This window comes from Ambystoma mexicanum, chromosome 5p, assembly GCF_040938575.1.
Source record: "Ambystoma mexicanum isolate Mex_15411 chromosome 5p, UKY_AmexF1_1, whole genome shotgun sequence".
Taxonomy (NCBI): Eukaryota; Metazoa; Chordata; class Amphibia; order Caudata; family Ambystomatidae; genus Ambystoma; species Ambystoma mexicanum.
This window is the reverse complement of record NC_090930.1, coordinates 942,757,786-942,782,521: the sequence shown is the minus strand read 5'-3', so window position 1 is coordinate 942,782,521 and position 24,736 is coordinate 942,757,786. Positions and strand designations below refer to the sequence as shown.

Genomic DNA, 24,736 nt, shown 5'->3' with positions numbered 1-24,736 from the left:
GACCTTCTATTCACATCAGTCATAGTGTACCTGGATGATATTCTGGTTTATTCAAGCACTCTGGAAGCCCATCGTCAACACATCAGAGAGGTGTTACAAAGACTTCGTCATCACCACCTTCTGGCCAAACCCGAAAAATGCATATTCAAAGGCAAGACGGTTCCATATTTAGGATTTCTCTTAAGTGCAAATCTGATTGAGATGGACCCACAGAAGACTGCAGCAGTTACCCAATGGCCTGTACCTAAATCAGTTAAAGATATACAGCGTTTTTTAGGCCTAGCAAACTTCTATAGAAAGTTCATCAATGGATTCTCAGAAATGGTCCTACCCCTGACTGCACTGTTAAAGAAGGCGGTGAAGTTTACATGGTGCCCAGAAGCAGATAAGGCTTTTAGACAACTTAAAGAAGCCTTTACCACGGCACCGGTACTTGGACAACCAGACCAGATGTTACCCTTCATTCTAGAAACCGACGCCACCTACGGCGCAATAGGTGCCGCTCTTCTGCAGAAAAAGGAAGATCAAATGGAACAACCCATCGCCTGCTATTCAAGGACACTAAACCCCAGTGAACGAAACTATTCAGTACTCGAAAAGGAACTCCTTGCCATTAAAAGAGCCTGTGAGGAATGGAGGCATTTACTACAAGGGGCCCAGCACCCCTTTCTTAATCGCACAGATCACAGGAACTTAAGCATGCTACAACAACTGGAATGCCGAAATTCACGCCATGCCAGATGGGCCTATTTTTTTCCCAATTTGACTTCACACTTACCTATGTACCTGGGAGGAACAATCAGCTCGCAGATGCTTTATCCAGAAGTAACGGAGAAGAATCGGGAAAATACACAGGTCAAGAACTTCTGTTGTCAGGAAAAAGATTCATCTATCTGGGAAGACCGGAGAAAATGGAAGGGCTCACTAATAAAACGTCGGAATACTTCGACCTAAATGAAGAGGCGGTTGCCAGCCCAGCCGTGCGGTGGGAAGCATACAATACTGTCCTGAGAGGAGAGGCAATTTCCTTGGTAACTGCCCACAGAAAACGGCACAATGAGGCAATCACTGAAGCAGAGACCCAAGTAAGCCCGCGGGAAGAACAACTGTTGGAAGCGGGAACCCGTGAGGCACAAGATGTCCTAGTGACAGCTCGGGCAATCCTGAAAGACAGGGCCCTAGACAACGCCCGAACCGCCCAGTGGCAGGTTCGAAGCCAGATATATGAGCGGGGGGGACAAGGCTGGCAAGACCCTGGCATGGCTAGAACGACGGGAACAGAGTAAAGGGCAAGTACGGGCCGTTCAAACCCAGGAGGGGGCAATCCTAATGGGCGATTCAGATATCGCAGAGGCCTTTGCCAATTATTATGAACAACTATACTCCCCACCAACAGAGGATCCCACACCAAGTGCCCTACACTTTCTTGAGCTGATCACGATCCCCCAACTCTACAGACCACAAACAGAACAACTAGACATTGACATCACCGAAGAAGAAATCGGGGAAGCTCGATCACAGCTACAGACGGGGAAGACCCCTAGCCCCAATGGCTTCCCGGTAGAGATTTGGAAACGATTAAACTGAACGACAACGAAACACATGCATAGTATGTTCCTCCGCAGCAGAGAGCAGGGTTACTTCCCCCCGGACCTCAGGAGAACAAATATAGTAGTCATCCCCAAAGCAGGGAAACCCTGTGAGTGCTGTGCCTCGTACAGGCACATATCATTAATTAACGGGGAAGCTAAAATACTAGCTAGAGTCCTAGCAAACAGGCTGCTCGGGGTGATCGGGTCTCTGGTCCACCCAGACCAGTGCGGTTTCATGCCGGACAAATCTACACGAATGAACCTCTGCAGGATCCAAGTGGCCCTAGACCGAGCGCCAGAGATCCCAGACCCGCTGGCCCTCCTTGCGGTGGATTTTGAAAAGGCCTTTGATTCGGTGGGATGGGACGCCCTACAGGATATAATGCAACATATGAGATTTGGGCACTACTTTGTCATGGGTCAAACTTCTATACACCCTCCCCGTAGCATCTGTGCGGGTCAACGGGAAATCATCCAGGACATTCCCGCTGGGCCGGGGGACCAGACAGGGCTGTCCCTTCTCGCCCCTGCTATTCCTTCTTGCCATCAAGCCTTTGGCAATCCGAGCCTTTGGCAATCAGACTATGTAGATACACGAGGGACGGGGTTCGCCTGGCCAATGGGGGGGTTAGGAACGCGTCTCACTATACGCGGATGATCGCCTGATCTACCTGAGCAAGCCAGTAACCTCCTGCCCGATAGTAACCAGGACCCTGGAGGAATACCAACATTTCATGGGCCTTTGCGTAAACACACAAAAAACGATATACTTCCATGTCCAAGTGGGAGACAAAGCGATCCCAGAACCCTGCACATACTCTGTCTCGATACTAGGCTTTACCTACCTGGGTATACAGATAACTACAACACCAGGCGACTTTCTCAAACTGAACTTTCCACTCTCTCTACTGGGCAGTGCAGCACTATTTAAGATGTTGGCACTCCCGAGATTTCTATACATCCTCCAGAATGTCCCACTCCCAATTCCGGCTACCACATTCACAGATATCGACAAGTCCCTAGGCACGTTGCTATGGAGTGGGAAACAGGCTCGCATTGCCCTCAAAACACTCTGCCGATCGGTGTGGGAGGGAGGCATAGGACTGCCTGATATCCGTATATATTATTGGTCTGCAAAAGCAGGGATGGCAAACGAATGGCTGCATGGGGACCCAACGCTTGCACACATCCGGGTCAATATAAAGGATACCGGCCTCCCGCCTCCCCTACAAATACTCTACGACGACAATAAAAATCTGAAGGGAGTCCCTGCATACCCGTCGAATTTGGAAGGAAATACCTAGACACATTGGCTGGGAGGGCAAACCAACCCATATCCAGCCCTTATGGCACAACACACACCTTCCCAAAATTCAGCAATTGCGCCACTTTGACACCTGGGAGAGAAGAGGGATATCCACACTGGCAGGCATTGTACACGAGGGTCGGCTGAGAGACTTTGATGCGCCGAACACAACACACGGACTAATGCCTATGGACCATTTTAGGTATCTCCAACTTGCACATGCTATCAGTGCCCAATTTCAGAGCCTTACCGATATACCTGCATGCTCCCCCCTGGAGACAAATACCCTCCCACACCGGATTCCCTCAAAGGTGATGTCCACCCTCTACCAGATGATCAACTCCTTTGGCTCTGGGGAACTCACACACCTCAGAGGAAAATGGGAGCAAGACTTGGGGGCACTGGAAGCAGAAGAATGGGCGGAGGCATTAATGTCCCCGCAAGAGATTGGCATAGATGCAAAAATCAGATTGATACAACTCTGAATCCTACATAGATCCTACTACTCCAGAACACACATATCTAGATGGGGAGATGGGGGAGACGATGATACGACCTGCCTCCGCTGCAAAAGAGCATAAGGCACCTTTTACCACATGATCTGGGAATGTGGGATATTGCAAGACTTTTGGACAACGTGCTTATCGCGCCTCTCCAGAGTGTTGGGCGTCCCAATCCCAAAGGACCCCAAACTTATTCTATTGGGAATAGGGGGAGAAACTGACCTTACTAAATATGAAAAAAAACATTTGAGTGTGGCAATAGGGCTGGGGAAGAGACTAACAGCAAGCACCTGGGGCTCTGCGGACAGGATAAACATTGACCGGTGGACCAATGAAATGGGCAGGTGTGCCTCCCTGGAAAGTCGAATTTACACAGCAAGGGGGTGCCCCCGGAAGTTCCTGAAAATATGGGGGAAGTGGGAGGAATGGGAACAGTGCCAGGAACCGGGGAGAGCTTGGACACATTTCGAACAGCCTCACAGTGTATCGAACCAACCTTTCTCTCCCTTTGTGGGATTCACTACCAACTGCAATGTCATGTGCTATGTGCCTGCTGTTAAGTCTCCTATTGTGATTATGAATGTGTACCTGTGCTGTTTTCTTGTCGGAAAAACCTAATAAAAAGAAGTTTAAAAAAAAAAAACAGGGCACAGAGGCCAATAGCTGCAGTAAATTAGTCCTATTCAAGAAAGGAGGACTGGCTGCCGTGGTATACTTTTCCATCAACTTCCCCATGCAGCCAGGCTGAATTAAAATTTCAGACTTGTCACATACTTTGCCATTTAAAACAGGGCTAGGCGCTGCCACTGCAGCTGCCTTTAAAGAAGTAAAAGCACCACCCCCCTCAGGTAACCCTTGCACTAACTTTTCTCTAGGAGGGTGCCTAATTTTTAGATTAGCTGACCCCTTTCCCCAAATCTTGTTTAAAATGTGGGTCATGCATATCGACATTCTCGGAGCCCTGTAGGGACTTGAATGTACCCCCAGGCTTGGCATCCTCCCGTGAGAAAGTCCACTTATCAAGAGGGCCAAGTAATGTCACACTTCTACTAGTCCCATCAGCAAAAGTATGAGATACTCTCTTGCCTTTTACAATTGGCCCCTTGGCTTTTGCCATGGAAGTTCTCACAAAATTTTCCTGGTTGATCACTAGCCGGTTCTGTAACCCCAGATGATTAACCTGGTTATCCTTTACCAGTTCATTGACTCGCAACTCAGATACCGAAGGCTCAGATTTTCCCATCAACGAGATTTCCGCACATAACGCCTCAAGCGCATCTTCTTTGTTAGCAGCAGCAATATTTACTGAATCTGCTGTGTGCCATGTGTTCCCTGTATCATCCAGGGAGATATAGTTATTTGTGTCTTTCTGCTCATCAAGCAACGCCGGCACTCTTTCCTGGACAATTGTGGCATTCGTTATTACCACTTCATCCTTCTGTTGTTTCATCAGGGGGCTGGAACTTATCATTTCCCCACCCATATGTGCTAATTCAGAAAGGGTAACCCAAGTGCTTTAATCACAATGTGCCGTTGTTTTTGAATACCAAACTGGTATTGCATCAGGTTAGTACAAATCCTAAGGACGTCATCCAATCTCCACAAAATGGTATTATGTTCATTGTTAGTAGAACTATTGTCCACCAAAGAAGATGCCACCCATTCTTTGTCATTCCCCCTTACCCCCAAAGATGCCATTTCACTAAAAAGGCGTTCCATGTCGGGGGTCAAGGATAAGTTTCCCGAGTTACGAGCATCATTTCGTAGCAGTACAGTTCCCGGCTTGTTCCGTTGCAGGGACTTGTATACATTAAGGAGGGGTCCATTATTATCAAGGCAGTGTACCGAAGAGGAACAGTCAATAATGATGTCTCTACCGGAGCCCAGGGCTTCTCCAGCTCCTGTCTCTGATATAGTTATGTTCTCAGACTCCAACTCAGGATCATCCTTCTGCCCCAACAACTGTCCAGGGGCAGCAAGCTCGGAGTGTTTCAGCCTGCTACCCTTCTCTACATCCTTACCCATCCCAGAGAAATAACCCGGGATGGTAGATTGTGTCAGCAGAGGGACTTTCCTCCCCCGCTTCCTCCTAGGTAATTCCTTCGATTTGCGGGCTGGTCCTAGGCTCCTCATTCTTTTCCATTTCCCTTTGGGGAGCGCTTGGTATTTTTTAATTTCATATTATAGTGCTCAAAACAGGTAGACAATTAGTCTCAATAAGCACAATGTGAATAATAACCGCAGAGACAAAGGGAAAAACCAATCCAAGGTTAATAAGGTAGACAGATTAACCAGAATAAAAGGGGGCAGGCTCACAGTCTCGGGCCCTGTAGTTCAATTCAATATAAAACACTAATAAAACCATAGTGCGTTCTCATTATCATAAAAAGCAAAGCACTCAGGTGCCTTCCAATTGGGCACTATACATCCAAAAATGAATCAATTTGCCTCAATATTTCAGTCCACGTGTGACTATTACACTACTTCCAGCATGGGTGACGATCGCCTAAGGTAGATCAGAGCAGCAGGCGCCTTCCACACGCTATGGCAGATAAAAGATCAGCAGCAACCAGTACCCTTCAGTCACCACCCACCAGTTCACGGATCAAGAATCACTCTGCCACTCACGCCGCCGTGAGTCGAGTATTTGTACGTTCCAACGTCAACGTTTAACCAGCAGCGCGTAGAACACGGCAGCCTCCAGCAAAATTAAACTAAAATCAGACTCCAGGCAGACTCGAGTCACTCTGCCACTCACTCGGTACTTATTTTAGAAGGTGTATGTGGGTGTAACATAAATAAGTGTGTACATTTTTGACAATACCAGTGTGGTGTATTTTCTACAGTTAAGTGTGTGGACTAATTGTACATTTGTGAGCCTTCTTTCCCTTCCTTAGAGTTATGCCCGACTGCTGTGTCACGTTATATACTTTTAAGCAAGGTTTGGTTTTCGTTTTGGCTGGGTGCTTTTGCCCCACCATAGGCTTATTGATTGCACAGCCTTAAACACGTGGCTGTGCAAACATTACTTTAACACTCCATTACTTTTTTCAGTACCAAATATAATATTTGTACCCAGTGATCGAAGTGAGTGGGAATGGTCGGAAGCGGTATTCCACTACTTTTATTTTTTTCTGTTTACTATTCCTCTACTTTTTACAACCATATTCATCATTCTACACAGAGGATTAGTCATTTCATGTCCTTGTGCAAGTGTAAACTTGTAATAGGAGCCTTAGTTACTAGGTACTCAGACTATTGCAATGCGCCAGCTGCAAGACCTTGGCACATGTTGCACTATGCTTCCACCTACCCTCTCCCCTGCGGAGCCCACAGTTGCACTACTTTTTTCGGTACACTTCTACCACTGGGTGTACCTCAGGAAAAAGTTGTCCCCCCTCAGGCAGACATTTTGAGGCTCCCTGCAGGGTGGGGCACAGGAGCCAAGATGCACTTAGTTGATCATTTCACATACCACCTTGAGAGGTCGGATCATGTAGCTGGTAGTTTCCCTTGGCCCCCAGTCATTCATTCCCCCATGACTTCCCTCTATAAGTGACTATGTCACAGTATATACTTTGTTTTATACTTGACTTTACTAAGTTTTAGCTGCAGTTGTCCTCATTTGAAGTTGGCTTCAACGAACTCAATTTTGCACCATTGAAGCAAACTCATTTTTTGAATAAAATTTCTTATTTGAAAAGCAATTGGGTCCCGCGCGCAATTTATTTCAAAATGGCCTTTATTTGATGAATATTGGAGGGTATGATGATATACAGAAGTGTGCAATTCACTCTCGGCCATTTAGTTTTTTTAAAATCCCATTTGATGTAGTGGCCGTGTCACAGATGATGAAAATCAAAGTATTTTCTGATCTAAAAAAACAGCTTCACAAAATGTCTGAGCTTTGTCATGCCAACCATCAGGAGTTTGGCACACCTTGAGCATAGTCTTCGAACCGCTAGCCAAGTCCTTAAATGAGGCCACAGAATAACATTATTAAGTAATGGTGCGTACATATCAAAAGCGAAATGAGCAGTGACAATATTTTCCCATTTTGCATCGACAGTCAGCCACCCTTTTTCATTTATGGTAGTCCCTCCTCCTCAGAGATGAAAACTATCAATGGTAAGGGATTCCCACATAAACACAAAGGGCTCTTTGATGTCTGCATAAAACAAAGCAAAACTTTCATTTACTGTTTTGCGGGCAAAACTGATCTCCACTATTCTTCCATTCCCTGGAAATGTATGCAGGTGCTGTTTATTTTGGTCAAATTCAATCGTATGTATCTTGTTCATTGGACCTAAAAATCTTGAAGTGAAAGGTCTCTCGAGGGGACCTTGCAGCTGTCAAAGAAGGATTACTAACTGTTAGTGAATGATTGCTCACGCTTTTCTCTTTCTTCCTAGATCAGTAACCGTGTCTTATATGTGTTTTTTACACACGTGCAAGAGCTGTTTGGCGGCATGAAACTTAAGCAAGTGATAAAACCCCTTCGTTGGTCAAACATGGCAACTATGCCCACACTGCCCGAAACGCAAGATAACGTTAAGGAAGAAATTCGGAGACAGGTTTGCCTTTTCTTTTGACCTTTACTTTTGAATGGCATTCAGAATATGTTGGGCTATTGAAATGATTTAATATAACTTCAGTACTGTATCTCCTTTTTATGTCAATGTTTATCATCAATCTGAAAATACAGACCTGTCCATCCCTTTAACATAGTGAAATGCATTGCAGCATCCATCCATGAATGTGTTCTTTGTTATTGATGCAGGAGTTTCTTTTGAACTGTTTACATCGAGACCTTCAGGCGGGGATAAAGGACTTATCCAAAGAGGAAAGACTGTGGGAAGTGCAAAGAATTTTAACTGCACTCAAAAGAAAGCTGCGAGAAGCTAAAAGACAAGTGAGTATATTTTTGTTGTACTGACTCCTACAGTCCATCTGGATGAGGGGAACCATGTTCTCCTTTTTATACATTAGCATCCAGAAGAAAGCATTCATGGCCTCATCAGGGGTTGGGCGGAGCAGCAAAAAAGCAGCAGTAACGCCATTACTGCTGCATTAGGCGAGTTTGGGCGGAAAGTTGGAGGTTCACCTCTAGCTTTTTGCTGGAGGTAAAACTCTCCACTTTCTGCCCATTTGTGGCGCTATTATCACAGCACTAATACCGCCGGTGCTAATAGCGCTGTTACTGCCCCATAGAGTCGTAAAAAATGGGGAGGAACCACTTATCACAACTCGGGATCCGGCGCTAATAGCGTCAGACCAATTTGCGGTAATGCATTTTGCTTTGTCGGTATCCCGACAGATTTACCGCTGGGATACCGCGATGGTTGTGATGAGGGTTCTAGTGTCTTTCAGTGCTAGGGTTCCGGTAACGTAAGCACTGATATTGCTTACCCCAGCCGAGCAATCTGTTTAGTTCACGCTGCTGTCATTTTGCCACGGTGCTCCTTCCTTAGACCACCCCACCTGTCCCATGTGCAGCTTCTCTGCTTCTTGCAGTTTGTATTGCCTTTCCCACCAGGATAGCTCAGGGACAACGTGCTTGTCTTGGAAGCAAGACAACACTGAGCACATGGGTTTGATAACGCGTCCCTCGCTTAGAGGTGGACTCTGCATTAAGTGTGATGTAAAAGCCCAGTTTTTTCCCCTCTTTGTTTTAGCTCAGTTTTCTGGATCAAAATAATGACGGTACTTCTTGATGTTCTTACCACTAAGTGCCCCGTTGGTGCTTCCTAGGACAGCTTTGAACTTTTAAAGGGTTTGCTCTTTTAGTATGACTTTTTCCTAGCTTCATACATCAATAAGGTAATTTCCAGTGTGTACACCTGTGGGATTAAATGGCAAAACCTTTCACAAAGTCTTCAGCTTGGGGCCATAAATCATGCCATGCTGGTATTGCGTGTTCCAGTGATTTGCCACTAAACTAAAACATTGGAATGTTAACTGGCCATTGAAAACAATGGCTCGGATGACTGAACAGACCTGGTTATCAACCACGAACTCGGAGGGCTTCACACTCAAGCTCACCTCCTGCGCCAAGTCCCTTGGGTTCCACATCGACAAATGCCTCTCCTTCAAGGCACCCATAGCTAAGAAAACTCAGATAGCTTGCTATCAGCTCTTCCTCCTATGAAAAGTCAAGCCTTTCCTTCCTCCCTCCGGACAGCTTTAGATCCACTGTTCAAGCACTGGTCTTATCCCACCTGGATGGGAGCAATGCACTCCTCAAAGACCTCCTGTCATCCTCCCGTGTGCCCCTGAGAAGTGTCCTACATACGGCCTCATCAACCTTCAGTGGCTCCCACTGCATGCACGAATCACTTTCAAGTCTTGCTGCATCTTCTATAAGGCAGTTTCCCTCAAGTCATCCAGCTACCTAACGGAGAAACTTCACATCTCCGGCGGACAGCCCACTATCAGAAGCAAGGATATGTGCAGACTTGAAATCTGCTTCAAAAAGAAAAGGACCAGAAAACGAGCCTTCTCTGCCCCCTCCCCATCAGGCTCGTCCCCACGCTCCTACAATTGACTCAAGACCCACCTCTTCAAGGAGTCTCTCTTCCTCAACAACTAGGCCATCATGTCGCCCCTCTCGCCACATGACCTGTTAGACACCAACCACTCTTCTCCTCCCCGCCACCCGGTACAGATGTACCACTCCTCTGTCCCTCTCTGTATCTCACCCCCACTGTATATCTGTTCTGGTACCACTGTAAAGTGTTGGAAAAATATCCACAGATGTGGCTGCCACAGAAATGTCAAATGGAAGTCAGTGTACATTTCCCATTTCCATGAACAGCTACCAGACGAGCGAGGGAGGTGGAGAGCCAGTAGTGCAGTCAGGTAAGGAAAAGAATGGGGGTGTGAGGAGGTGGTGAATGTGGGCTACAGACTTGTGAAAGATGCACATGTCGAGAGTGGCATGCAAGAAAAATGGGCTGCTGGAGGAAGCATTGAATGCATGCATGAAATGCTGGCCTTCCCAAGTGAACATCAAAACCACAGGAGCCTAAGAGCAGCAACTTCTACCTGATGCTCACAATCTTTTTCTCACAACACAGGATGAAGTCATTAGAGAATTTTTTCTTTTCTTCTGTATCTATAGTGGCCTACAGCTCACTAAATTTCACTATTAGAAAGTCTAACTGTCCCTAAATGGTGTTAAATCTCCCTAGTTTGCGCTGTTGTGCCGCCTGTCTAGGGTAGGGGATAGAGAAGACTGTCCCTTGACTGACTCACTGCTTTCCTCAATCTAAAAGACACTTCTGGAAGTTATTTCTTATTTATTTTAATACTTCCTTCTAGTGTACCAAAAACTAAGTTCTAAAAAATGACTACCAGTATACACTCGTTGCGCCGAACAAGTCTGCTTATTTTTAAAAAGATTAACTTTATCCAAGCTCTCAATTCATATAAGAGTCTCGGGGGTTCAACTCGCCAAATAAAAACTTTTGTTTGGCGACCTGCTAGTGACAAGAGAGGTGGAGCGCCCGCACTCGCAGTACAATTATTTCCTTAAAACCAGCATACCATTAATTCCCTAAATTGGGGATTCAAAATACAGTAAAGCCTGCAAGACTTGTGGTCGAAACACGTGTCGGCTGTCTTCATTAAACATTTGATTTATCGTCAGTACATGCACAGTGTAGTTGTGTAATTGTTGTTTTGTTGGTTACCCTGGGCATAGGGTCCATTTTGCCACAACTACCCGCTGCAGTTACACCAGTCATCATCATCTATAGTCACTTCATATTTATACCATTACTTTGTACCTGAGAAAAGGTCCCAGTACTGACTATCGCTTTGGGTTCCAGTCTTATGCCACACATTTCCTTTGAAGCTAACTGATGATAGTACAAAGTTGAGGCAGCCTCAGACGCATTGCCGGTTGAATAGAATATGAGTGATCCCTAGCATTTACTATGAAGGAGCTGCCTTAAACATGCAAAATGCTATTTTCAACGTAAGCAGCCTTTTCGTTAATGCATACATAAAATTAAATGTTTTTTAAAAAAATAGTCCAAGTGTGTTCATATAAATACAAAAGGGTAGAGTAATGCAATAGTGTTCTGAAGTTGAGTGATATTGTGACACGCAGGCAACCAATAGGTATAAAAATGCAGAAGTCTAGATCTTCAAGGATAGCAAGAAAAAGTAGGAATCCTAATAAAAAAAAGAGGTCTTTATCTTTTTTTTCTAAATAGAGATAGATTCTTAATTACAGCGCAACTCTTCAGGGAGAGAATTCTGGCATTTAACTGCAAGTACACTGAAAGATATACCAACAAATGCTCTTGAACACTTAAAGTACAAAATCGCCACAATGCACTTCTGTTTAGAGCAAAGATGTCTTGCTGGGCCGTACCGCCTGAGCAGCCTACTGATCGAAAGAGGGACTCTGCCATTGCTGCCTTGTGGACCAAAATCAAACACTGTGGGGTTTTAGTGAACCCTCCCACCAGTGCAGTGTCTGTTGGTGCTGTAAGGTCTGTTGAGTAGTCCCTAATAAATAATGCATTGTAGTTGTGCACAGTGCTCCAGATAACATTATGAGGTGGGAGTATTTTACACATGATTTTTCAAATTAGAGAGTAAATGCAATTTCAAGTGAGTAAAAATGAGTTTTCTCCTCTGCAAGAGAGTAAAACGTATCCAACACATATACCCAATGCATACTTAAAATCAGACCTGTAGACCAAAAGAGTTGTAGATCAAAGTTGTCTGGCTTGCGCAGAGCCCTTCACTCCACAAACAAATGGCACATCCTGTCTGAGCACATAGTAACAGCAATCACTCCACTTGATAATGGCATATATCCTTCCCGAACATGCTAGCTCCACATCTCCTCTTGACACATACTAACGGGTACGACAAGTACTCTGTGCACTTAGTAAAGGCACATCTCCTTTCAGCATTTTGAGATGTGCTGTTAGCACTTGAAGAGCAAATTTGTGTCATTTGCATGTGTAAATTGCACCTTTACACCGTGCGCCTGCTAACTGCACATCTCTATGTATATGCTAATGGCAGACATCGTTTTCACGTATTGATAGAACACGTTCTGTTTAGCCAGCCTGATATTTGCACACTTTTACAGGACATATCTCTACCCATAGTGACCTCAAATCTCTTCTCTACACATTCTATTGGCACATCGCTTCTCATCTGCTAATGGTGCATCTTCTCTGCGCACATACTAGTGGGACAGCTCTGTACATGCATGCTAACTGCGTGCATGTGGACAGAGGAGGTGTGCATGCTAACGACACCTTCTCTATGCACATGATAACTGCACGTCCCATCCCTGCACATACTAACTGCGCATCCTGTGCTGTGACGGTATGTGCAGTTAGCATGTGCAAACTCCACATCCTGCTCTGCACATGCAAACGGCACATCTCAGCTCTGCACTTAGCATGTGCAAACTCCACATCCTGCTCTGCACATGCGAACGGCACATCTCGGCTCTGCATGCTAATTGCACTTCGGTTCCATATTAATGGCACATCTCTTCTTGGCACGTGCAAATTACACATCTTTACCAAGTATGCACTAGGGGACATTTCTTCTCTGCGAGTGCTAACATAGCATCTTCTCTGCCCATGCTATAATGGCACATCTCCACTCTGCCAGTCTTAATGGCAGGGCTCCCTTCTGCACAGGCTAATGTTGGCAAAGCACATGCTAACATTGTATCCAAAGAAAGGGTGGAAATCTACAGGGCAGGAGGGCGCCCTGTTCCAATTTCCAATTCCAATTCCAATTTCCTGCGCCAAGTTCCAATTATGTGGAGGGCTGACGCAGCCTTGATGCATGTGGCGCAGAGTGAAGACCACAGAGGAGTCGCTTCTTTCTTACAAGAAATGCAATAATGAAGAATGACAGTTCACACAAGTTACTATCAGTGCTGGAAATGGACACAATGTACTGGGCCAAATGTGTACCCGATTTTCTCCCTCCCCTTTCCTTCAGCCTCACTCAAACACGTTCTCGCCAGCCACCACCACAATGCCCAACAGAGCTCCCCTGGCATTCTGCTCGGTTTTGCTGTAATAAATCAAGTACCATTCGAAATGGGATAATAACACAATGCTTAACGGCTGAAGGAATTTGGCTAAAAGTGCTATGTAAGAACACATACTCCCTTTCCACATGTTATCAGCATGGCCTCCGTACACATGCAGCAGCACATTTCCTCTATGCACATGCTAACTGAGCATCTCTTTTCTGCATGTGCCAGTGGCACCTGGCCTCCCTGCCAGTGCTAATGGAAAATGTATTCAGTTCCCGGGCTGCCCAGCATCTCTCGTGTAGGGTAATGGAACCGTTCATCCCTGCATGGGTTAACAGCCCATCCCTCGTGGTATAGCCTAACAGCAAGCGCACGTACGTCTTACTACATCCAGCATAACTTTATAAATTATACATTATACAGAGCAGGTTTGCAACGGGCCATGGTGCAGCAAGTAAAGGAATTATTGCAGATGTGTTGGCTCCCGCCCCTTTATTTCAGCACTGTGAGGGGAGCAGTGGGGCTGGCTGGTGGCTTGTGAGAGTGAGCTGCCCTACCTGACCTCCCGCCCATGCAGGGGTGCAATAAAACCTACATTTCAGAGCAGGCAGGAATTAAGTCGTAATGGGAGGGGCCACTTCAGAAAATAGACCGGGCAAACTTGGAGGCTATGCCCCCACTGTTCTACCCACCTCCCCCTATGGTCTGGGGACCAACTATCGATTAGTATATTTTAAAGCGCAATATGTAGAGAGGTGATGGAGGGCTTTCTTGAAAGTAGCAGCTTTAAAGTTTTACTGCGTTTGTTCAAGTACATTTTTCTGAACAAACACAGTAAAACTTTAACGCTGCCAGTTTCGGGGAAAGACTTCCCTCACCTCTGTGCCTAACAAAATGTAAGTGCGCACATCCAGGGGTGCACCTAGGCTAAAATGTAGGCGTGGGCTAACCCTTCAAATGTTGGGAGAGGCACTAACTTCAGAGACTGTGGAGGAGTGGCAAACTTACTTGTGCAGGGGCATCTAACTTCATTAACCATTGTAATAAGACTGTTCTAGTGCAGCTTCAATGTTACAATCAGTTAACGGTTCTCTTCCTTTGAGTCTGAAACACCCACTGCTTGCAGATCATGAATATCCTAGAAAGTGTGAAAATGGCAGATGGTGTGCAATGAAAGATTCAATATCATAGCAGAACAGGACATTGCAGAGTGTGGGGCAGCATGGGGCAGTACTCTGGACGGCCCAAGCATCTTCAGTGGCTGGGAGCAACAGGGGAGAAAATGTAATGTTGGTTCTACCACAGTCCGCTATAGTAGAATCTCTGGTGCACTGACTGGCTGGTGAGACTATGTCTGCCTGTCAAATTCAGTATTACAAGACTGGGGGAGGGGCAGTGCAGCAATAATGCAACTCTATGCAGCAGTATTCGAGCAACTAGCAGAGGAGCACCAGGATACACCAATGTGTCCCTACACTTATTAAAACTGTCCTATTGTAAGGGTGTAAACTTAATCATTTATAAGCACTCCAATTTTTGCAATTGAAGTCAGGGTGAGATTACATTATTTGCCCAGGATCACAGACTTACGCTAAATGGCGAATCTTTGATTTTAACCCACTCTTCAATTTGGGCACAGCCACCTTCTTCCGCGTTTTACTTGAAACAAAAATTTAAGTTTTGGGTGTCAAGACCTACAATAATACTGTCCTATAGAGTTTACTTGCAAAATAAACAAATTGAATAGAAAAGCATCATGACAACATGTCAATCCTTATAGCAGCATGTTGGGCCGAAATAATATCACTGTATCTTTATTTTCCACATCCTGAATGGAAAACTATAAGATGCAAAAGGCAAAACATCCTGATTTACCCACTTTATTTTCAGCGCTTTAAAAACACACAAAAAATAAGCTCTGCCATAAACTCAATTAGGTTTGGAGATTCATCACAAACCTCCCCCGTGTTATTTATGGTTAAAGAACATTCAACTAAGGACATCGAACTAAACTTTACTTTTTAGCATATGAAGCTATTAGACATTATGGGTATGAACACATTTTATTCCGCCAATGACAAAAGAAATGCTACAGTGCCATCTAGTGGTGGAAAGTATGCTTTTTAAATGAACAAATACAGCTTAAACGGTACACATAGAAAATAAAATCATCCGTATTGGTTACAATTACATGCGTAAAAAGGCACAATACGCACCTTATCTGGAGAGCTGGTTGTGCAGCTTTGCTCCAATTTAATGCCTTGCAAACGCAGCACAATTGGACACAGACAAAAAGCAGTCTTAACTGTCTAAGTAGCAACAATTAATAATAGTAATACTTTAAGGAACTGGACATATGGTTAATATACTATCTAGCAAATGTAAAGAATGGAAGAGGACGCCTAATGCTTTAAACTTTTTCTGCACCAGAATAACATGATCTGCAGCAACAATGTATGGTTGGAGCTCCTGGGACATATGGATTTCATCTGTAGAAGATTGCCAATATAATTTAGTTTTTTTGCCTGATTCAACTCAATCATTCACTTGGATATACGTTAAAATATCGAATTGAGAAATGTCTGCATCTTTTCTTTGATGTTGCGGGGGAGACCCCCCACTTCCTTCTGCCCCGCTCTTAAATATTACCCTCACCCCACCAGTGTATTTTGGGAACATTTTAAAAGAAATCGGTAAAATATGCAGTCATTTCTCAGTTGTTTTTTTATTTTCCACTCTTTTCTGCGGATACCATTCACTTACCTACTCAGCTAAAAAATATTCTGGACCCTCACATTCTTTCTTGCAGTTGCTTCCCAAATGGCTCATGATGTGAGTGTAATCCGCACAATTATGGAACTCGACACCTAACTCTAAAAATAGGTTGTGTAGTGGTGTGACATACCGTAGATTTCACTGAATCCAATTTCACCTACTCAGAAATCTTTGAATTTTTTTTCTTCAAATTGGTTAGTTAAGTAGTTACATTTTAAAACATAGATGGGGTGGGGTAAGGGGCTAGGATAAGGTGGGGGTGGCACAGGCTCTCCCTCGAATAATAATAAAAACACGAAGAATTTTGTTTTGTTAAGATTTCTACTTTAGGTGAAGTGGATACGGCGAAATTGCAGAAATCTGTTTGATATAGTTATTAAATAGCTGGGGTGAAGTACAAGAGCGGTCAGTATGGTACAAGGCCTTACTTGCCCTATGCTAAGGTGGGATTTCCCTACCTGGACGAAACTAAGGAAAGTCTGAGTCAAGGAGTCCAACTTATGTCTGTGTCCAAAACCCATGCTTGCCCTCACAACTAAACTGAACAATGAGTAGGGATGTTATTAATCAAAGAAATGGTGATCACCATAACGCTGCTTCCAGCTCTCTGCTTCCTTTTCAGCTGCCCTTCCCCAAGTTCAAGAAAGTAAAAAAAAAAACAGTCTCAAGATGACGTTTCTCAATTCAAGGTGATACAGTTCCATACAGCCCTTGAGGTTCCCGTCCCCAAGTTTAGGGCAACACAGTTCAGACAAAAGGGAGTCTTGAGGTGCCGTCCTCAAGACAGTACTTGTAGCTCTTCAAATCTCAGGGTTCCTTTCCCCAAGACTTCAACGTAACATTTGCACTGATCTCAGTCTTTCAATGTTCAACACAATATGGGTCCACTTGACCCTCCTTATGGTTTGTTTCACCAGTTCACTCACAGCACTTTATTACAAAATGTCTTTTTTTTCCACATTAATTTTTATTAAGCATTTACCATTTTCCAGAAACAAAACACAGCTGAAAAACACTATGAAGAAACAGTCAAAGAACCCCCAACCCAAATCCCCCCCCCACACACCCCCTGCTCATACCAAACGGTACCCGGAAGGACAATGGAGAGAGAGACATTACACAGAATTTTAGCAAGCCTCTCTGGTGAGAGGTGCCATGCATGAAGCATCTTGAAATTATCTTCCATTGCCGCTGTGTACAGAGTTCCTGAGAAAAGAGCCTTGAAAATGGCCGCCCAGGTAGCCTCATCTATTTCCCCTTCCACCTATCCCTCCCAATGTTTCTTAAAGTTCTGTCTGGACTCTACATCTGCTGTAATCAAAGCACTATACTTTTTTGAGAGGGAGCCCTTCCTACTTTTGGATTCCATTACCACTCTTTCCAGCGGAGTGGGGGAGTGGGTCAGGTCGTTAACCCACTGGGGATCCGTCATAATACCCTTCACTCGTATATAGTCAAAAATAGAGATTGAAGCTGTACCCAGAGATTCCTCCAAACCATCATAGTCATTGAATACACCCTGCTGGAACAGTTGAGCTGCACGCTCCAACCCCCCGTCTGACCATCCCTGAGTCCCCCGAAGATTCCTCTTACCCAACTCGAAGGGGCGTGCCCACACCGAGGACAGGGGGAGGGCCAGGAAGAGAGGGTCGCATTTCCCCTATTTTTCCTACACAGTGACCACAACACAGACAAGGTGGGATGTGCTTTTACTGCCTTCGGCAGAGGGCTGCCCAAAGGAGATCTCTAACTTTTCTGGGGTGGACATCTTCAATATATGACCAATAGGTCCTCATCTCATCCCTCGAGTGTTCCAGGAACACCCTTAACTGAGCCACTTTGTGGTAACAACGGAAATCAGGCAGGCCAAAGCCCCCATATGATTGAGGGAGAGTTAAGGTGTTGTGCCTAACCCTCGGCTTCTTTCCCTTCCAGATAAAGCGAACCACCTCCGACTGGAGAGCTTTAAAAAATGACTCCGGAATAGCGACAGGGAGAGAGGAGAACAAATAAAGCAGGCAAGGAAGTACATTCATCTTAACCGACACCATACGGCCGAACCAAGAAAGCGTCAAGGGAGACCAGCGCCAGAGATCTGCAACAATCCTCGCAAGAACGGGAGGGAAATTAACTTCAAAAAGGCGAGTCATGTCCCTCGGGATCCATACACCCAAGTAAGGCGTGGCCTCCCGCTCAATTCTAATACCCTCCCAGGAGTCTCTCCCTCCTACCTCCAAGTCTGTGCTGCCCATAGGCATCAAACACGATTTTGCTAGGTTAATTTTCAACCTGGAAAAGGAGCCTAAAGTGCTGATCAGATCTAAAGGGTTTGGGAGCGATTGCTGAAGGTTGGTTACATATACCAGGAGGTTGTCCGCAAAAAGCGAAAGTTTGAAGTCAAGATCGCCACACCGGACCCCTGCTATACCTCGATGGTCTCTTAGCGCTATGGCTAGGGGCTCCATCGCCAGCACATAAAGAAGGGGCGAATCAGACAGCCCTGGCGAGTTCCTCGGGAGATGGAGAACGGAGCCGAGGTCACACCATTAACTGCCACCCTGGCCAACAGACCATTGTACAAAGTTGCAATCCATTTACGGAATCTTGCCCCAGACCCATTTTCACTAAAACCTTGCTCAGATAGGCCCACTCAACCCGGTCAAATGCTTTTTCCCCTTTAAGGGCAAATTTGTGCATCAAACCGAGCGACTTCCTGATATTGTCGCCTCCTTGCCTCCCCGGGATAAAACCCACTTGGTCGCAATGCATCAGTGCCAGGAGATGAAGCGCTAACCTATTCGCCAAGAGCTTGGCCAATATCTTCACGTTCCTGTTAAGCAAGGTATGACTGACAACTTCTCTGGTCCTTCCCTTCCTTAGGAATTACTACAGTATGGGCCGAAAGCATAGATGGAGGGAGATGGCCTGAATCAAGAACGCTGTTATACAATCTGGCCTGAAATGGGGCCAGGGCGTTACAAAATGTTTCATAAAAGAAGATTGTGAACCCATCATCCCCCGGGGTAGTACCTGTTTTCATAGCACCTATAGTATCTATCACCTCCTGGGGCGAAATGGGATTCTCCAGGGGGGCGGCTTTCTCTGGGGGAAGGAAAGGGATTGGCAACGCCTCCAAAAAATAGTCTATATCCGTCCCATCTCCTTCATATTCAGATTTGTACAGGCTCTCGTAATACCTCCGGAATTCGTCTGCTATCCCGGATCCTCTCAACAGAACACACCATCTGGAAGGGAAAGCGCGTCCACTCACCTACTCTCCCTGACCTCGCGAAGTCTCCATGCTAGGATTTTGTCTGCCTTTTCACCCTTTTCCATGTTCTTTTGCTTAAGGAAGGACAACTTCCTTTCGGTTTGCCCCACCAGGAGAGAATCAAGTTTCGCCTTAAATTGTTGGAGCTCAGCCAACTTCCCCAGAAAGATCTGGGACCTCAATTTGACCTTGGCTGAATAGCCTCAATTTTATCCCTGAGGAGCTTTTCCTCTCTACCCCTCTCTCGCTTCCTCGCCGCTCCCAACCCTATAAGCACACCCCTGATCGTGGCCTTGAAGGCCTCCCAGACCCCCTCCAGGCCTACCTGCCCATTGTCACTGAACTCGAAAAATTCCCTTATGGAGGCCAGGATAGTCCGAACTAGTTCCTTGTCTTTCAATAGGAGATCATTGCAGGTCCACCGCCTCGGCCCTGGAGCTACAAGGGGAATCCCCAACTGGACCCTTACCATATCATGGTCAGTCCAGGGGGTCACTTCCGCCCGCACCTCCGAGATCCTGTCTTAAAGCCCTTTATCGACAAGGATGTAGTCAATTCTAGAGAATGACGAGTGGGGTTTCAAGAAAAAGGTGAATAACGGGTTACGTCCTTCTCGAGCCGAGTGTGAGTCCCTGAGCCCTAGTTAGTCGTTGATGCTCTGGAAGGAGGCCGCAAGGCACCTCTGCAGCCAGGAATCTATAACCTGACGGCTGGGTAACCTGTCACACGACTGATCAAGAACCATATTAAAGTCTCCACCCACCACTAACGCACCTTCCGTAAAGGTAATAATTTTGAGCTTCATCTCCGACCAGAAACGGTCCTGGGCATCGTTCGGAGCATAAATGGAGATCAAAGTAACCTTGGTTCCTCTACAATCCCCCTTGACCATTACATAACGACCCTCTGGATCACAAGCTTGGGCTTGGGGAGAAAAATGGGCCTTCTGGGAGATCACTATCGCCACACCTTTCTTCTTAACCTGGGAGGAAGCGTGAAATACATTTTGTATTGACCTTGCCTTCAAAGCGGGCTCTACTCCCTTCACCCAGTGGGTCTCTTGCAGGAACAGAACGTCAAGCCTCAGCCTATTAAACTCACCACCAAAGACCTTTTATATGGAGAGTTGAGACCTTGCGTGTTCAACGAGCCCAGCGCCAGCGGATGAATACATTCAGCCATTAAGATAATAAGGTCTAGGTGTTGGTCCCTGGAAATTCAAGCTCTCTAGGGAAAACACTCTCGATTGACTCTCCAATAATTCCCCCAAACATAAGTTACTAAGGAAGCGAAAAGCACTCCAAACAGTTGAAAAACAAACACCCCTGTAACCCCCTGAAAAAACACCCCAAGTTCCCCCCACCTCCCGCTTTACCGAGCGCCTGGCGTAACAGTGACATCCAACTGCTGCAACACCAGGCCACCATTGGCCGCCTCCACCAGGGCCGCCTGCAACATGGAAAAAACCACACCATTCTGAGCCCCCCTGCACACAAAACACAAACAAATGACCCCCACAGACCCCACTCACACTCAAGTTTTGACTGTTTGCCTAGACACCCCTCCTCACGGACCTTTGTTGACCAGAGTACCCCAGGGACACCCAGGACAACCCTCACCCCGTTTTTTATGGATCCCAGGAACCCTTCAGGCCACCATATAAAAAGCAAAGTTCCCGATCAGGCTAAGACACAGGCTGCCTCGGGGACGGCGGAGTCACTTTTCTAAATTTCCTGTGGCCTCGGACGCAGCTCCTTTCCACAAATTGAGAGTGTTCCCGGTGGTCAGCTCCTTCCCTAGTCTCATCTTCTTTGTCAGGACCCAAGGTAGAGTCTCCCAAGAGTTCACCGGTCACTCTCTGTATGTCAGATTCCGTGACAAGGGAGTATTTATAGCCTTTGACTTCAAATGAAAGAGAAAATGGATGGCCCCATCTGTATCGCACTCCATTGGACTGCAGCCATTTCGTCAAGGGGCCACAGAGCATTCGGCGTGCGAGAGTGAGCGCCGAAAGACCTTGGTAGATCGTTATTTTAGAACTCTCCCAGTCGATGGGCCCTTTTTTCTGCGCTAGTAGCAGGAGCTTGGCCTTCTCGGCGTAATAGACGAATTTCGCAAGGACTGATCGAGGTCCACCGGTACGCCCTCCCGCCCTATGAGCTCCATCGATTGTCGGCTCAGTGGTGTTGCCTCCGTTAAACAGTTTACCTATAATTGCTTTGACTTCTCTCATGATGTACGCCTGTGTTTCCCCCTCCTGCTCCGGAATGCCAAGAAATCTTAGATTAGAGCGCTGTTCCCTATTTTCCAGGTCATCCAGTTTGAGGGTGACATTCTCCTCACGTCTCTCCAACTCCGCCAGGCGCATGTCGAACTGAGTTTCAAAGAGGTCTGTTGAGGTTTGATTGGCCTCCAAGGCTTGGACCCGGTCATCAACAGCATCTACCTTCTTGTCGAGGGAGTCGTGCCTTCTGCTAATGTCTGCTCTGAAGCCTCGTATCTCCTCAAGCAGCTCTGCCATGTTCCGACTCATTGATTGCGCCTCCATAGATTCTGACTGGGTCGCAGGCTGCATTTCGCCCCTTTCCCTCGCCTCCTCAGGGGAACGCCGGAACTTCTGTAAGGATTGGGACCCGTCCATCAAAAATGGAGAAGATGGCACTGAAGAGCGGCGGCTCAGGGCAGCGGAAGGCTGGTCAGGCCCAGGTATGCCGGCTGCACGGGTGGACCCCTGGACGCTCCTCATCACTCACACCTTGTCAAACTCCTTCGGCGGCTCAGGCCCGAGGCCAGTACCTCAAGGGTCCTCCATCCGGCTCCCGACCAGACGCTCAGTGGCACAACTCCAGGGGTACACCAACAGCCAGTCACCAAGGCGGGACAAAATGTCTTTTAATGTTCACCATTTAGGGCTCACTGCTCTAGGCACAGTTGTAAGACCACACGGTCCACCCATCACAGGTCGCTCAACCAGGAACCCCAGGCTTTCTCTTTACGGATTTTGTGGCGCAATGTGCAATCCAACACTTTCCTGGTTTGCCTCTTGGCTTTGACACCATGTGTCACACACTTCTTGAAATATTATATTTTAACTGTGTTTCAAACTTGTAATCAGTTCGACATTCAAAAACTATTTCAGCTTTGGTTTTAAAGGCTTTATCACAACTTTCTGAGATCCCCCAGAGTTCTATTGACTTGAGTCAATACTTGTTGCATATAATTTCTACTGGCTTTGAAATCAGTTTCATCACTCTTCTTTGCATAGCCCATTTATCTTGCCAATAATGCTTCCTTCATGCTTCTTGTACGAGCTGCAACATTCTCTTGGGTTGGGAAATGCATACATTCAGTTTCTTCCTCCCTTTGCGTTTATTCAACATTAAACGCTTTATAAACAAAAAGATTCAATCATTTGATAAGGAAACAGTTCACCCACCATCTGTCCCTCTTGCGCTGTACCTTCAGTTTCACTTAAACAATGCCTTGCCACTTTGTTTCTGCTCACAGAGGGCCTTTTCATTGCGTGTTGAATTTAACAATGCTTTCTCTTCACTTGTAACTGTATCACAAGATTTTCGCATTTGTGTGTGAAGCAACCTGGTGTCTCCCTTCGCGCAGAGACTCACCGGGGGTTCCAGCGTGCTTCTGCCAATCACGCAGACTTTTTGGTTACGCCTCGCCAGTAATTCCCTCCTTTTGACTTCCTCTGCTGAAAGGGGGTCTCTGTCTGCCTCTCAGGCACTCCGGTGTCAATGCCACACCCAGATGTAACGAGCATTCAATTACCAACTTAGTAGAACGGCTCAACTCGGCACCGTTGTCTGCTGCTCGACCTCTGCAGAAAGGAACTGTAGTTCTGCTGCCACTCACGAGACCGGGTTCCAGCCTCACAGGAACTCTAACCTCAGCCTCCTCTGCCTCGTAATTTATTTGGTTACAGCCTCCTTCAACACCGCAGCTTATGCCCGGTACTGATGCAGCAGCTTCTCTTGCATGCAGCCCACCTCTTATACTCCCTTTGAGTCTTAAGGGTCCACAGGTGTGGGCCAATAAGTTGAATTGCCTGACCGCTATGCAGCCTATTTGTGGGACATGTCTGACTGTATTCTTGTGCAGTCGTCTTCTTCATCTTAGTACCAGAGTAGTGAAAGTTCCCATTGGTATTCACTACTCCTAGTTGCCTCTTCCTCGTCCCATTCCTGTCAAGTATCACATGTGGGGAAATGAGGGGAACAGCTTAATAGTAACCCATAAATGCGGGGAAGGGTTAGGTTGGTCATAACTAGGGAAAGGGGATACCATGTCTCACCTGTGGGTACCCCACTCCCACTCTCCAAGGACCTTCCATCCAAGTGATCATCCCTCGCTTCTCCACCCCCAGGGTCAGGATCCACAAGCAATGGCCTTTCCCTGGCCACCTAAGAAGTGGGTCGAGGGGGAGTAAGAGTGAGGATGCCCTGTGGTTTCTCACAGAGCCCTTTGTCAATCTATATTCCACAAAGATGGAACAAGGTGCAAAAGTGTTGCGTCAAACCTGCAAAGCTTTATTTTGCATGGAAGCATTGATTAATTTTACTGCTCTCTTAAACACCCCATCATCGGACTCAAAAGGTTTTAGCAAGATGGGAGTGGCGAGGGTGTCGAAAGCTGCAGAGAAGTCCAACAGGACAAAAAGACCACCTCCTGCCTCGTGCAATATTTGTAACAATTTGTCCCCAACATACCAAAGGGCAAACGCTAGGCCTCTGCTTTGTTGAAAACCTGTTTGCCATTCGCTCAAAAGTACATGTGCCTCCACATAAAAAAAGAGTTGTGTAGTACCTAGTGTATCCATAATATTTAAAAGAAAAGGGACTTGAGATATCTGGTTATAGTTCGTGAAGTTATTGTAATCCACTGACTTTATAAGAGGGGTCACCCAGACTTGTGGAATAATACTTTCTAGTGTAGTTGCCTCCCAAAAAAGTGTGAAGGATATTTTTGGGAAATGTTGCAAAAGCTTCAGAACTTATTCACCACTCATGTAGGGCAATGAGGCTTTATATCTTTAAATATATCAAGAATATCTGTTGTTGCTATAGCCTTATATTCGAATGCATTATTGCAGATTAGTCTGTCTTTATTCAGCTCTTCACAAGTTGGGCTTTTTCTATCGTGACTTGCATAAACATTTGTTCTAATATTTGTTCAGTTCACCCACTGCTCTGCGGTAAGACAATCCCATTTCCTCCTGAGACCTAGTACTCCACAGTAAATATCACC

The 24,736-nt window shown here is 46.0% G+C and overlaps 1 protein-coding gene across 1 annotated transcript in view; it reads left to right on the top strand.

The window, feature by feature from the left end:
- Positions 1–24,736, top strand: part of RALBP1 (ralA binding protein 1) — a 593,582-nt gene that overhangs the window by 349,072 nt on the left and 219,774 nt on the right. Inside the window, exons 5-6 of the mRNA XM_069613390.1 lie at positions 7,814–7,975; positions 8,182–8,313. Coding sequence (XP_069469491.1) covers positions 7,814–7,975; positions 8,182–8,313 — 294 coding nt within the window. The remainder of the gene's footprint in view (positions 1–7,813; positions 7,976–8,181; positions 8,314–24,736) is intronic.